General features: G+C 34.5%; 1 protein-coding gene across 2 annotated transcripts in view; it reads left to right on the top strand.

Moving 5' to 3' along the window:
- The window catches only part of UFL1 (UFM1 specific ligase 1), a 52,177-nt gene extending 37,614 nt beyond the window's left edge, over positions 1-14,563 (top strand). For both annotated transcript variants that reach the window (XM_060167772.1, XM_060167773.1), the window contains 9 exons: positions 241-361; positions 2,431-2,547; positions 5,570-5,687; positions 6,828-6,991; positions 7,075-7,205; positions 9,226-9,306; positions 9,626-9,711; positions 10,228-10,408; positions 12,424-14,563. In XM_060167772.1, coding sequence (XP_060023755.1) covers positions 241-361; positions 2,431-2,547; positions 5,570-5,687; positions 6,828-6,991; positions 7,075-7,205; positions 9,226-9,306; positions 9,626-9,711; positions 10,228-10,408; positions 12,424-12,642 — 1,218 coding nt within the window. In that variant the 3' untranslated portion in view covers positions 12,643-14,563. The remainder of the gene's footprint in view (positions 1-240; positions 362-2,430; positions 2,548-5,569; positions 5,688-6,827; positions 6,992-7,074; positions 7,206-9,225; positions 9,307-9,625; positions 9,712-10,227; positions 10,409-12,423) is intronic.
- The last annotated feature ends 670 nt before the right edge of the window (positions 14,564-15,233 follow it).

Raw genomic sequence — 15,233 nt, 5'->3', positions numbered from 1 at the left:
GATAGGATAAGATTTCTCATTAGCTGGTAATAAATACAAAAAGTCAAGAACAGCAAGGGAGGAGACTTATTTGGGGCCTGGAGAAACAATCTCAGAGTGGCAGCTGAGACAAAGCTCTATAGTTCTTAGCAATGAAACCAAACAAGAACAGTTAGGATGTGAGTATAAACAACTTTTATTTTATGCTTTTTGTAATGTTATATATTGTTGCCTACAAAAAATAAGCATGTTTTATTCCAGGAAATGAAAAATAATCCTGTTCATTTAATCACTGAAGAAGATCTGAAACAAGTCTCCATTTTAGAAAGCGTTAATACAAGTAAAAAGGATAAAAAAGATGAACGAAGGAGGAAAGCAACAGGTAACAAATTATTATTAACAAGATTCAAGATGAGTTTATTTGTTGCAGTGAACTTTGCACTTATCAGACCTTTTGAAAGGCCTTTTATTGGTTGATTCACCTTTAACTTAATATTAACCAAATCTTTTGCTAGTGAATTAACTTTTAATTATGAAAATATTGGTGATTATTTAGTTTCATAAGCTATCCTGTCCTCATTCTTTATGTTCCTGCTCCAGTAGCTTTTCTTTTCTTTCTTGATTCTCAAATTTTGCAAGTTTGTGTTCACCTCAAGGCCTTTGCACAAGCTGTTCCCTCCCAAGCTTCAAGTAACTGTTTCCTTCTTGTCATTAAGAGCTCACCTTTAAATGTCAGTTCCTCACAGAGGCCTCCCTAACCACCCAGAATAGTATATACAGTCCCTCTCCATCGGATTATCCTCCCAGGTTTTTTTTACAGCACTTTTATCACTGTGATGTCTTTTATCGTTTGGGAGTCTGCTCCATCTCATTTATTGTTTCCCTAGTACTCAGAGCACTCCTTGGCATATTTTAAGTGCTCCATAAATATTTATTGAGTGAATGAATTTCCCAAGGACTTTTAAAAATTCTTTTAATTTAGAGTCACTGGAAATTATCCTAGGTAGCACTGGCATACTAGTAACTTGCATTTGGAAATTAACATGTATTTTCCATACTTTTTATAGTAGGAATAATTTTATTAGTGCTGTATCAGGGTTAAAGAAATTAGATATTCAACATATTTCATTACTAAATACAGCTATATTAAACACGTTATAAAAACTTCATTTGCTGTGGGAATTCACTATATCTTTGAGATTCCTTCCTCTTCAAAAACCTTTTTCTACAAAGTCTTTCAATAATATTTTGAAATTTCTGTTCTAGGAAAACTACATAGTAAATTACCACAATAAATCAATAATATTCATAAGCATGCATATTTTGTTATTTTAAGATATAATTATAAATCCACCTTAATTGATTGCACTTACGTCAGTAAAACTAGTCTGTTTTATATCCTTCTAAAAATTCAGGTTCATCTGGTGTTTTGTTCTGATAGTGCTGTTGTTTTATAATAGTTTAATTACAGTTCATGGAATAATGTCAAACAAGAACATCTTTCCCATAAGAAACTTATTACCAAATGTAAAAGATACATTCACTTTAAACTTGTGCTTTTGAAAGTTGTGTTTTTCTATCATGAAAGCAATAGAACTTATAGAATATGATGAAGTCTAATGGAATTCTTAGAGTTTAGAAAAAGATCTTTGTCTATATAAATCATTTTATTGAAGAAATGAATCTTTTATGGAGAAATGTATTTTCAATATTTTTCAGTGTTACAGTTCCATTACTAAAGTATCCTATTTTGTTGAATAGATATTTTAAATGTAAATATATAATAGAGAAATACCTCGGTAACAATTTTACTTTTATTTACAGTGTTTTAGTTTCATAGTTTGTATTTTTTTAGTCATTTAGCCAGTAGGTGATTGATAACTGTATTTTTCTACTTAATTTAATATTTATGGTCAACATTTATTGAGCCCCTGTTATGTGTCAAGCATTGCCTTAACCTCAAGTATGCAGACGTTAGTGAGATGTTCTCCCTACTGTCAAGAAGTTATCTTTTTGGGCGGCGGGAGAGTCAGGATGTCTCCTGTAAACCTGGGGAATTATCTTTAAATCAAAAAGACAAAACCAAATTTGTGAGGTACTGTAGTTGGGGATGTTAATGAGGCTGTGGTAACAGAGATAAGCAAATTAGGGCACTTTTGAAAAAGGTAGAAGAGGAGGTAAAGGAATGGGTTTGGCCAGGAAAAAGTCAGTCAAAGTTGCAGAAAATAGATGTCATTAGAGAAACAGGAAGAGACTGCATTTAGAGCAGGCAGGTTATCTAAGTGAGTCGCTCAAATTCAAGAGATTTCATATCTTATTAATTTTTACTGATTGAGTTTACAAAACTTGGCTTTATTTTTCTACTGTAAAGTTAAATACAACAATGTATTGTCATTATTTCTAAAAACAGTATTTAGTTAGGTAATACTAACTAATGTCGTTTTCCACCAGAGGGCAGTGGAAGTGTGAGAGGAGGAGGTGGCGGCAATGCCAGAGAGTACAGAATTAAAAAAATCAAGAAGAGAGGGAGAAAAGATGACAACAGTGATGATGAGTCATCTCACACAGGTGTGTAGCTTATTTCACTCTTCCTTTGTATGTGCATGATTTTTTTTAACATTTTCTTAAGATGCATACACTTAGGTGTCTATGCTTAAAGGAAGTCCTTGCTTTGCAGAGTTTCAGTGAGCACAGATTTCACAGTTAGTTAAATAACACCAGAATCCCAACAACACAGTTCATATTTCAGTTACCAGGGTATGTTAACTGTAATTGCATAAAGTACAAACTTTGTTGCTGGCTCCTTAGTCTACAGATCAGCACGTAAATAACAGATGTGCATCATGATCTGTCACAATCACATCACTTATTTCCAAGTTTTTCAGAGGCAGATCACTGTGCATCTCTTATTCACTTTATGCATAGAAAACACAGCATGTAGTTGTGTTGACTTCTTGTCCCCCAGTGATAAATCCATATGACATTTTACAAAAATGGATAATCAAAAGAGGGAATTGGGCCAACAAAGATAAATGTGCAGCAAAGGAAAAGTCATAACCCTGGAAATAAAATATGAATCAAGAATGGAGTTATAAAAGAAATGCCTGACCATGGGAATGTTGGCATTACCTCTGTTCAAGAGACTAGCTGTGCAGTCAGAGAAACTTGGTGAAGGCGGAAATAAATAAGGGAAATGGTTGTGATGAAAAGGATAAACATGTCTTAGAGGAGGTGAAGTTGGCAAAAAGCTTCATATTAAAGGAATTCTCAGAGATGTTTCACAACGCTGAAAGGGCAAAGGATAAAATGTTGGAAGCTGATTCAGAGTTTAAAAAGGAATATGACAACTTGCCCAGGCACAGAAAAGATGCTTCCTCTGTATTTTAAGTTACTGGATGAGAAGGCAATTCTTGATGAGTGTTTTACAAAGAAATAAAACATTTTCATTCTCATTTTCATTCTCTAGGAAAACTACATAGTAAATTACCGCAATGTCATCTTTTCTCCCTCTCTTCTCTTCTTGATTGACTTGTAGATGTTTCTGATGTGCTAAATTACAGTGTACTAAACTAGAACTGTTAGTCTTTTTTTCATTTCCCTATACATTTATAACCAACAGTAAGAGCTTTGAATGTTTGCACAAACATTTTTAAAAGGTTACAGAACAATCGTAAATTTTCCCATTGTTTATTAAGAAAAGTTTGCAGTTTTAGCTTGCACAGATTTTTATGGTCTCCCAACTTCCATGCAAAAGAAATTATAATATTTTATGAATAGTGAATTTCTACAAAGTTAAGTAGAAAACATTAATTTCATGCCTGTTTAATTTTTATGGTAACACCTAATTGGTTGGTTGCTTCTGTCTAAGCAGGAGAATTAAGTATATGCATCTTTCTTTGTCTAGACTTGTTATTGTTTGGTATGGTTAAGTTAGCAAGAGACATCTTTGCTTTTCTAAATAAAATTATGATTTTAATATGTTTCTGTTTTTAAAAAATTAATGAAACTGTGATACCTCCCGTCCTCCTTTTCCCCACCAAAAAAAAAAACCTTGAAATGATGATGATTTGACATTTTCTTTTACCTATTCCACAGAATTATGTATGGGCTTGGGAGATATAAGTGTCAAGGCTTCAGATATTAATGTGCTGCTACCTGTAACAGAAAAATTGCTTAAGATCTGTCTAAAGTAGTCTAAGATAGGTAACAATGGCTACTGTTAACATACATAAAGCAGTATTAATTAAAGGAAAAGTATCTTAGAAACTATGAGCTCTACCTTTATTTTAATTAGCATTAAGACTATTCTGTGTTTTACTTTTTCATTAATAAATGGATTTTCCTATTTTCCCAGATGTAACAAGGAGTGGGAGTGAAGTAGCATTTAAGAAAATACTTCTCTAAAATGTGTAGCCCTAAGTAATTGTTAAATGAGGCATGTGATATTCTTTTTGTGTATGGTATAAGAGAGCAGCTATAAAAGAGTAAAACCATTCTCCCTATTGAAAAAAAGGTAATTTCAGTACTTTTGAAAAAGGGTTCTGTTGTCATCTCAGAAATGGAGGATGCAGTTAGGTTCTCAGCTAAAATATACAATCAACTCTGTGAAAGATTACTAGAAGGAAATACAATTTAATAACTAGTAAAATGCATGCAGGAAGCAGACGGAGAAATCAGATACTATTTGTTGTGAGAGATCAGGAATGAATAGCAGATCTCAGAAAAAAAGGATAGTACTTTTCCATCTATTCTAAAGCTATAATAAGTAGTTGTACTTAGATCTTGATGCATAGTGAAAATTGATTTTTGAGCTATTCTATTTTTATTTCTAAGGTTTTACTTATAGAGTCAATAACCTAATTTAGCTGGGAATAATCACTTTTTTATAGTTTTACAATTAGTAATGGAAATATTGTTAGCTTTCTTTGCAACTCATACTTTCCCAAGTAAGTGAGTAGGCATGACATTTCCACAGTTAACAATTATTTCCATTACATACAAATTTTCCTTGGTATAGAATTATTTTTGTGAGAGCAAAAATAAATTATGGGTGTAAAATTTTAAGTTGTTTTTTCTTCCATGCCTTTCCAAAATAGACAATTTTTAGCTTAATTATACTGGAGTTGTGGTTCACTTGATTATAAAGACCTTTCCTGAAAAGCTTGTGTAAATTATAAGGATGATTGGATTTTTATTAAATATTTTTATAAAGAAGGACATTCTGCGCAGTATCCATTGTTCAACAGAAAAATTATCCTTTCCTAAAAGATTTTTTTTTTATCCACTAGTTTTGATTTCCAACTATTTGCATCATCCAAGTTTGGGAGGAAAAAATTGTCTATTTTTTGATTGACTTGTAGAAAACAAGTTAGAAAATTATTACTCAAAAGAAATGCCACTATATATCCTATTTTAACAGTGTTTTCATTGGTTATTGCTATTGGACATTGGCGATTTTGGTGACAAACTAACAATGGAGACTTTATGGTAGGCAATAAATGAATTACCATCTTATTATATATATTAATGGAACTTATTTGCTTGTAGGTTGCTTATTTTTGTTTTTTCCTATGGCTCATTTTTATTACAGGAAAGAAGAAGCCAGAGATCACTTTTATGTTCCAGGATGAGATTGAAGATTTTTTACAAAAACATTTACAAGATGCCCCTGAGGAGTTTATTTCTGAACTTGCTGAGTACTTAATAAAGCAAGTATAAGAACATATGTTTTCTGTTTTATAATAGAAATTTAGTGAGTTATTACTTAAAATTTTTACCAAGGTCATAGAAAACATAATTTAGGTGTTTTCTTTTCAAACCTTAAAATTTAACCTAGTCACCAAATTCCAGATTTGTTTGCTTACAGAAACAGTTCAACAAACATTTAAGTGCTTTGAGCAAGGCAGTTTCGTCGGAAATACAGGGCAGGAGTGTGGAGGTGGTCTCCTTCACTCATCTTAAGTTCTAATTGGGAGAAAAACACCAGCACTGATCACTGGCTGGTCTCTAACACTGCATGAAAATACATCTAAAATGAAGAAAAGAGTATTTTCTATTTGACAGAGATTAAACAGTGCACTTTTAGGGAGAAAATAAAGTAACACACTGCCCTCAAAGAGAATAAAATAGCACTACCTTATAAGTGAACCAGGCTAAATTTATCTTTATACAGAAATAAAAGAAATTGTATAACTTGACTACTGCTAGCTAACATGGTTTTCCCCCAAGTTAGTCTCTATGTGTAAGCTTCTCTAAATGCAATCCAGGAGCCTAGTGCATCTAAATTTTTGAATTAGAAGAACAGCTTTTGTAAGTGAGATTTTTTAAAAACTTAAGTGAACATTCTTGTGCGTGAATACATTACATAATTACATTTTTCGTATATAAAAAGATGAAATAGTTACTATTAATCATTTGCCATAACTTTTTAAAATAATCTATTCTCAGGTGGGCATGAAAAGATTTTTTAAAAATACATATCTTTTATAGTACGTTAGAAATTGAGAATTTGTTATCATTCCTGAGGATGGGAAACAAATGTATAGGCTACTGTTCTCCAAGTTAACTTTAAAAAGCTGCTCTGAATTGAATTTGAACTGAAGCTTTTGTTACTGTTTTTCTTATTGTCTTTCATGCAATAACTTTTAGTACTTTAAAACAGAGAAAAATAATTCATTGAAGTTAGAATTTCTGGAATTTGAGGGAAAATTCTTATTAACTATTCTCCAAATTAATCTTTTTGTTTAACAGGGATCTTTTTTAAAGCCTTATTTGCATAGAAGCAAAATTTCTTATCTACATAAACCCAGTACATTTTAATAAACTAAATATATTTATCTCATGCACAGACCTCTAAATAAAACTTATCTCGAAGTGGTACGTTCAGTATTCATGTCTTCAACTTCTGCCTCTGGAACTGGCAGGAAGCACACGATCAAGGACTTGCAAGAAGAGGTTTCAAACCTTTATAATAATATTCGATTATTTGAAAAAGGGATGAAGTTCTTTACAGGTATTATACTTAACACTGTTTTTTCGTTGATTCTCATAATTGTCCTTGGACATTCATTTTAATGAAGCACTTTTATTTTCCAGATGATACCCAGGCTGCTCTTACGAAGCACTTGCTGAAGACAGTGTGTACTGATGTCACTAATCTCATTTTCAACTTCTTAGCTTCGGACTTAATGATGGCAGTAGACAACCCTGCAACCATTACAAGTGAAGTAAGTTAGTGATTTTCTTGCCACTCTCGATGTGTTTTGCTTTGAAATCCAAGCATGTTTTATTTTCTCACATCTAAAAGGAAAATAAAAGGAGTTTTTAGGAAGAAATCTGTCAGATTTTTAGTTCAAGTTTAGTACAATATATATACAGTTGCTACTAGGATTGGTAATATAACCAGTCTATTAACAGTAATAATAAAAGTAAGGAAATACTAGTCATTGTGTCTGGGAATGCCTGTAATAAATATAGCATGTGTGCTTGGCCTTCTACTTCCTATTATTGTACAGAAAGCAATAGGAAAACGTTGTATTATCTCTGAAAAAAAGTAAATAAGCTGAGTAGCCTACAAAATCTTTTTTTAAGCTCATCAGATGACTCAGATTGGATTTAATTTCACCAGGTAGCCTTGCAAAGAGTGAGGGTCACTATTCAAAGAGGGGTAGGAAAGAGAGACGGGACAAATGAACTGGCTTAATTTAGGCAGATCTTCAGGGAGAAGAGGTGTCCATCATAGAAGCTGGAAGTAAAGCAGCTGAAATTTTAACAGATTCTTAAAGGTCTAGGCTAGCATCACAGTTTAGAATCCCAGGAAGCACCCAGAACAAGGAAGAAAAAAAAAGGGTAATGATGCTTAGTTACTTTGGAATCAGCTATTTTATTTTTTCCTGATTATTGTTACATCACATCCCTTTTTCCTGCTGAGTTGCAAGTCCCTTATCAGTGTTTTGACTTTGCAGTCATTTTCATTTCGTGACACCATCTCATTTATTTAGACTAATTCCAGTTCATTTTCTTAAATTCTAATCTCAAATTCAAAGCTCATCTCTTCCCTTCTTGCAATGTAAGGTGGAGCTATGGCTCCCAGTTGCCTACAGGAGGAAAGGTATGGCCTATCCCTAGGACTCCTCCTCCTCTTCTTCCTCACCCTAGATCTACTTAAGGTTGAATGAAATAGACAGCAGTGCCTTCATAAGACTGACTGCTATCACTGGCCTTGATCTAGGTCAAACCAAATCAGTCTAATGCTTGTGGCTTCTCATGATGTGGCCTTTGTTGCATAGGTGGGATAGGTTGTTTTGTGGGGATGTTTTTAGTATCATGTGACTCCTCATAGTGAGGACTCCCCCTAAACCTCCAGATAAAGGTCCATTTATCTTTCCTACCCCAGCAAGATACTGTTTCCCTCCCATTCTTTGCGTTGAGCAGTGATTCTCAACTGCTTGGATAGTTCCATGTACCTGCCTGCATGCCAGCCTCTGCTGTGGGAAGTACCTGGGGTCCTTCCCATGCCCTTTAAGGGCCACAGGAGGATTGCTGTAGCATGGGGTAGGAGTCAATAGGTTGGTCCAATCTTCTAAGACATACTGTAATTTTCAGGGCCTGCTGGCCAAGCCATTCCAATAAGGCCTCCTCCAGAAATTTTGCACTAGAAGGAGCCCTAAGACTCTGGTCAAGAATGCCACCAAACTTCACAAAGCACAGCTCTGTGGAGAGGGGTGCTGAAAAGGTTCCACACACCAGACAGTATAACAAGCAGCCATCCTTCTGTGGTTCAGGTCCCCTCGCTTATAGGCATCCTGGATCTTTATGGCCTTCTGGATCTTTATGAGTGGGGCTCCCTCACTTGGTCTTAGAGAAAAACACTCTTCCCACCACAATAGAAAAAAGCAGGAGCAGCCTCTTACCCCAAATTATTTTTCTTGCACGATGAATGGTGCGTATATGCTCATTCACTCATGCGTTCTCTGTTCATCATCTTCTTCTTATACTGCTGGAGCAGATGGGAGGAGTAGCGGCTGCATCTAGCGTCTTTGACTGACTGTTGACTAGCATTCTGATTTTAGAGTGTTTTAGCATATTTTTATCCCTAGTTTGTGGTCTAAAATATAAGAACAAAGATAAATTTCACTCAGCATTCTGTTACAATAGTAAATACTCATTTTTTGTTTTGCTTTGTTTAAACTTACATCCAGTACATGTCAAAGGCACAATTCCAAAGGAATTTCTTTTGCCCTATAGGTAAGAAAAAAAATTCTAAGTAAATTATCAGAAGAAACTAAAGTAGCTCTCACAAAACTCCATAGCTCTCTGAATGAAAAGGTAAGTGAAGTTTTATTCTATTTAGATATTTGGGCTAGAATTTGTGATCTTTGAATAGATAGATTTTTATCAGAATAACTGAAAACTAAATCTAAACCTATTATCCTGCACTCAGACACCTCTTTGGCAGGTGAAGGAAGAGACCAAGCTGGGGGCATTTTACCCTCTAGTCCTAAATCACAGCTTCAAACTTCATGACAAAATGACCTTTTTAAAAATTGTATCCAGGTTATAAAATTATAAAATGGTATTAAATGACTGCTTTTCTTTAGGCAACCTGTTTTATAAAAGTAAATCATGGTATTAAATACCTTTTCAGAGCATAGAAGACTTTCTTTCGTGTCTGGATTCTGCAGCAGAAGCTTGTGATATTATGGTGAAAAGGGGAGACAAAAAAAGGGAAAGGTAACATTGAATTAATGTCTGAAATTTCGTATCTGAAATTGGAGTCTGTCTGAATCTTGCATAGAGAACTGTTGTGTCTAAATGGCTGTAGACCTTCAGTCATAGTTAGTCTTCATATCCTCTCTCTGACCCAATAGAATACGGTAGCAGAGTTGCTAATGCCATCGTTGATCAAGGCTGGGAACTTATTTAGCTTTAAGACCTTTATAGGAACACTTATTTAATCTAATGCACATCTGTTTGATCCCCAACAATTCAAAATAAAAAGCATACTTTGAGTATCCCTGCTCCATATATATATATATTATATATATTTTTTTCTGTCATTTTCTAGCATATTAGTTTGTCCATGCTATTTAGGATTATGTGTGTCTGTATCCCCTAAAAAGTCCTTTAAAATTGTCATGGAACTAGATTAATTAAACTAGAGATGCTAAAAATGAAAACAGAATAGAAGAATTGAAGTTGGTGAGAACTTGTTAAAATATGATAATGTATTATTTTATTTTTGTTTAGGCAGATACTGTTCCAGCATCGACAAGCACTGGCTGAACAGCTAAAAGTCACAGAAGACCCTGCTCTTATTCTGCATCTCACATCGGTTCTGTTGTTTCAGTTCTCAACCCACAGCATGCTCCATGCACCTGGAAGATGTGTCCCACAGATCATTGCTTTTCTGAATAGTAAAATTCCAGAGGTATTACATTTTCAGTACACTTGAAACTTTTATAGCTTTTAGATTCTGACTATTTTGAATGGATAGATGTGAATCATTGTGAACACTAAGACACAAAACATATTAACATCATCTTGATTTTTAAAACTCAGCATAGCTCAGGAATCTTTCAGGATCCTGTAAGATCCATGGTAAGGAATATTCTGAATCTGGAAATTAAGCTTTTGGAAGAGAAATAATAATGTTCAGTCTTCCATTTCAGTTTATGCAGGTTTAACCTGTCCTTTAAGGACCAGCTCAAAAATTCTTATCCTGCACAAATTCATCTGAGAAACTCTTCAGCTAAAGGTAAATTGGCTTCTTTGAACTTCCATATCATTTTGACAGTATCTTTGGTGACAGAAGCTAGCTCAGTCAACTTACATTAAAATGATCTGTTCATGTTTTATTTCCCCCAAACTGTAAATTCCTTGAGAGCAAAGACCTTGCTAGATTCAGCTTTCTAATTCTATGGCCAGTAATTTGTAAAGATGAAGACTGTCAATGTATTGGGTTGGCCAAAAAGTTCCTTTGGTTTTTTCCATAAGATGGCTCCAGTAGCGGTCAGTTGTCTTTAACTTTATTTGAAACAATATTGTTAGATTGTATTAAGACAGCTGTCATATCAGTGTGCTGTTAAAAAGAAAACATCAAAATTGGTGAATTTTTGTATAGCCATTTTAATATTGAAGATGGAAAAAAAAAAGCAACATTTTCGGCATATTATGCTTTATTATTTCAAGAAAGGTAAAAACGGGCTTCCCTGGTGGCGCAGTGGTTGAGAGTCCGCCTGCCGATGCAGGGGACGCGGGTTCGTGCTCCGGTCCGGGAAGATCCCACATGCCGTGGAGGGCTAGGCCCGTGAGCCATGGCTGCTGAGCCTGCACGTCCGGAGCCTGAGCTCCGCAGCGGGAGAGGCCACAACAGTGAGAGGCCCGTGTACCGCAAAAAAAAAAAAAAAAAAGTAAAAACACAACCAAAACACACAAAAAGATTTGTACAGTGTATGGAGAAGGTGCTGTGACTGATTGAACGTGTCAAAAGTGGTTTGTGAAGTTTTGTGCTGGGGATTTCTCGCTGGACAGTGCTCCACAGTCGGTAGACCAGTCGAAGTTGTTAGCAGTCAAACTGAGACATTAATTGAGAACAATCAACATTACACCATGCAGGAGATAGCCGACATACAATATCCAAATCAAGCGTTTTTCATCATTTGCACCAGCTTGGTTATGTTCATCGCTTTGATGTTTGGGTTCCACGTAAGTTAAGCGAAAAAAACCTTGACAGTATTTCCGCATGTGATTCTCTACCGAAAATGTTCCATTTTTAAAACAAATTATGATGAGCATGAAAAGTGGTGTGGAACAGAAGAGATCATGGAGCAAGCGAAATGAACCACCATCAACCACACCAAAGGCAGGTCTTCATCCAAAGGTGATGTGTGTATGGTGGGAAGGGAGTCCTCTATCATGAGCTTTTTCCAGAAAACCAAAAGACTAATTCCAACAAGTACTCCCAAAGAGACCAACTGAAAGCAGCACTAGACGAAAAGCACCCAGAATTAGTTAAGGGAAATCACATAACCTTCCATCAGGATAAGGCAAGACTGCATGTTTCTTTGATGACCAGGCAAAAGCTATTACAGCTTGGCTGGGAAGTTCTGATTCATCCGCTGTATTCACCAGATATCACACCTTCAGATTTCCATTTATTTCAGTCTTCACAAAATTCTCTTAATGGAAAAAACTTCAGTTCCCTGGAAGACTGTAAAAGGCACCTGGAACATTTGTGTTCAAAAAGAAAATTTGGGGGAAGGTGGAATTATGAAGCTGCCTGAAAAATGGCAGAAAGCAGTGGAACAAAACAATATGTTGTTCAATAAAGTTCCTGGTGAAAATGAATTTACTTTAAAAACTGAAGGAACCTTTTGGCCAACCCAATACTTTGTTCTACAGAAAATTAAATCATGTTTGTTAACTTTTCTCCTCTTTTCACAGGTTCAACATACTCTTTTAGTAAAGTATCAAGGTTTGGTTATAAAGCATTTAGTCAGTCAAAGTAAGAAGACTGGGCAGGGAGAAGATCCCTTGAGTGATGAATTAGACAAAGAACAAGAAGATATCATCAGTATGACTCGTAAAGAGCTTCAAGAACTTTCCTCATCCATTAAAGACCTTGTTGTCAAATCCAGGAAATCATCAGTGACAGAAGAGTAATGATTTTAATTTACTTAATGTTGTCATACAGTAAACGTTTTTTCCCCAAAGTTAAAGGTGAGTGGTTACAAAAAGAAATACGCATTTCACAGTCCAGAATCCCCCACCCAATAGCACTTCCCACACTCACAGTTCAGTTAAAACAGTAGTGTTGTATTCATTGTAAATCTTACAAAGATGTGAATTTTTGTAAATTGGGTTCTCCATGGAAGATTTCTTTTTCACATTATTCTAAAAATTATACATTTCAGGTTTATTTTCTTTCTAGATGCTGAATGAAGAATAAATCTTCTGCTTTTATCTCTAGGAAAGGACTCATTTGTTGTGTTATTGGATTTCAAGTGACACGTGTAAATTTACACATATTAAGCAGAAACTTAAAATGCGGTCATGTTTTTTTTTGGTGTTGAAAATAGTGTTTTTACTTTAAAATTAATAGAGAATGGTTCAAACCTAAAATACAGAAACTTGCAAAATATTTTTTTATTACTAAGCCCTCACTCTTATTTCTGGCAGATAGATGGCATCTCATCTCCCCCACAAGAGTGAACTTTTATGTGGCTGGGAGGTTCAGGGATGTGTTTACAGGTACAGAAGAACACCCGAGGAGCCCATGCACTGCTGTGCTCTATTCTAAAGTACAATGCTAACAAGAGTGAGAGAAAAAATATAATTTACTACTGATAGGTGTAAGTCACATTTTAACATTGTAATAACTAAAAATTTAATATAGTTTTTTTAACCCAGTTTGCATTTCTGAATTTCATTTTTTATATTAATAGTCACCATCACCTAATACTTTGTTGTAGGGGATCTATAAGTGCATTTAAATCATTAGAATTTTTTTTCAAAATAGAACGCTTATTAAAAAATAGGTGTTTTTGGGCTTCCCTGGTGGCGCAGTGGTTGAGAGTCCACCTGCTGATGCAGGGGACATGGGTTAGTGCCCCGGTCCGGGAAGATCCCACATGCCGCAGAGCGGCTAGGCCCATGAGCCATGGCCGCTGAGCCTGCACGTCCAGAGCCTGTGTTCTGCAATGCGAGAGGCCACAACAGTGAGAGGCCCGCGTACCGCAAAAAAAAAATAGGTGTTCTTGTTCTGTAAAGATTAGTAGTAGTTAAAAGACTAAAATAGTTCCTTGGAGTAATCATTTCAATCAGATGAGTTTCAAGCAACAATTTATTGTATATAAAAGAGGAACTTATTTAAAATAGTAAATTAAATCTCAAATTTTTTTTTAAATACTGTTTTATATAATACCTTACATGGCATTTAAAACTATTTTTGAAAATGTTTGAATACAAAGATTGGTCTACCTCTACACTAATTCTAGACAAAGTATTAATATTGAAAGAAATATAATTTGCTAAGCAAAGTTGATAGGAATGTAACAAACTAAAAAATATTTTCCATTGCTAATTTTCTATTAATATATTTTCATAAGGGCAAAGGAAGAAAAATGACAAATCCTCTGTGAACACAAATTCCAATTAGTATGTTGATTCAGCTTCCAAAATACTGAACACCCAACCTGATTTTTCATTCAGTCTTTAAGGACCTTACCATTTATGCTTCAAGAGATATCAAAGTAATCCACATTTGAGTCAAACTAGATCATAGACAATGAAGCAAATAAAAGCATTATGACTGTTAATTTGTGCAAATAAAAATAGAAGAGACAATGAAGCAAATAAAATATTATTTTGTTTGCATGAAATTTGTTTCATCAAAATGGTTATTTTTCCACAGTAAATAACAGCAGTTTTTATTTTTTTGTAAATAAAATTATTTAGCTGATTTCATATTAAAAATCTAATTTCATTAATAAAAGTTGTTCCATGTTTATCTACTATGATCTTAATGGGCAGATTTAAGAATGTTATTTAAAATAAAGTTGTCTGTTGTTTCTGTTAAATTTTATGTACTCTGAAGCTTGTTATTTTAATTACTAGGATTAATTGATACATATATGTATTTACATTTTAAAATTCTATTCTGAACATTTTTAAAGGATTTTGTTATACTTTTCTTACACAAAAATAATTCTAGTCCTTTCATTCCTTGAAAGTTTGCCATTTCATGAACCATTTCACCTCAGTAAATCATTTTCAGTTAGCTAGTTTTCAGCAAATGTATAGCTAAACTCTCATCTGCTACTTTCTACTGTTGCAGATAATGGTAGAGATATTTGAATAATGTGCTCAGGTATTCATATTCATGTGTTCCATCTCCAGACCATGTGTTTTTGAATAGTCAAAGGAAACTCACTTCTGACCATCAGAAAGATTCAGTGAAGAGTGGTATATCTTACCAAAATTAGTATATTTTCCAAAAAGACCTTAATGCTAACTTAGAACAATAAATGTAGAAATTGCTTAACCTGAATGTAGAACCATCTTGAACTTTTTGGAGAATGTATTGATACTTTAGTCAGACCATGAAGCACCAAGGACGAGGTCAAAGTGCAACAGTGAGCTGAAGAAGAGTGTGTGAAGAAACGGTTCATTCCTTCCTCAGAAATGCCACTTGACCCATGGCCAAATGGGATTTTTTTTCTATCAAGAGCTAATTTATGTGAGTTGGATAGGGG

Source organism: Lagenorhynchus albirostris, chromosome 12 (genome assembly GCF_949774975.1).
Source record: "Lagenorhynchus albirostris chromosome 12, mLagAlb1.1, whole genome shotgun sequence".
Classification (NCBI taxonomy): domain Eukaryota; kingdom Metazoa; phylum Chordata; class Mammalia; order Artiodactyla; family Delphinidae; genus Lagenorhynchus; species Lagenorhynchus albirostris.
The sequence above is the reverse complement of the archived record's forward strand: the minus strand, read 5'-3'. Positions and strand labels throughout refer to the sequence as shown.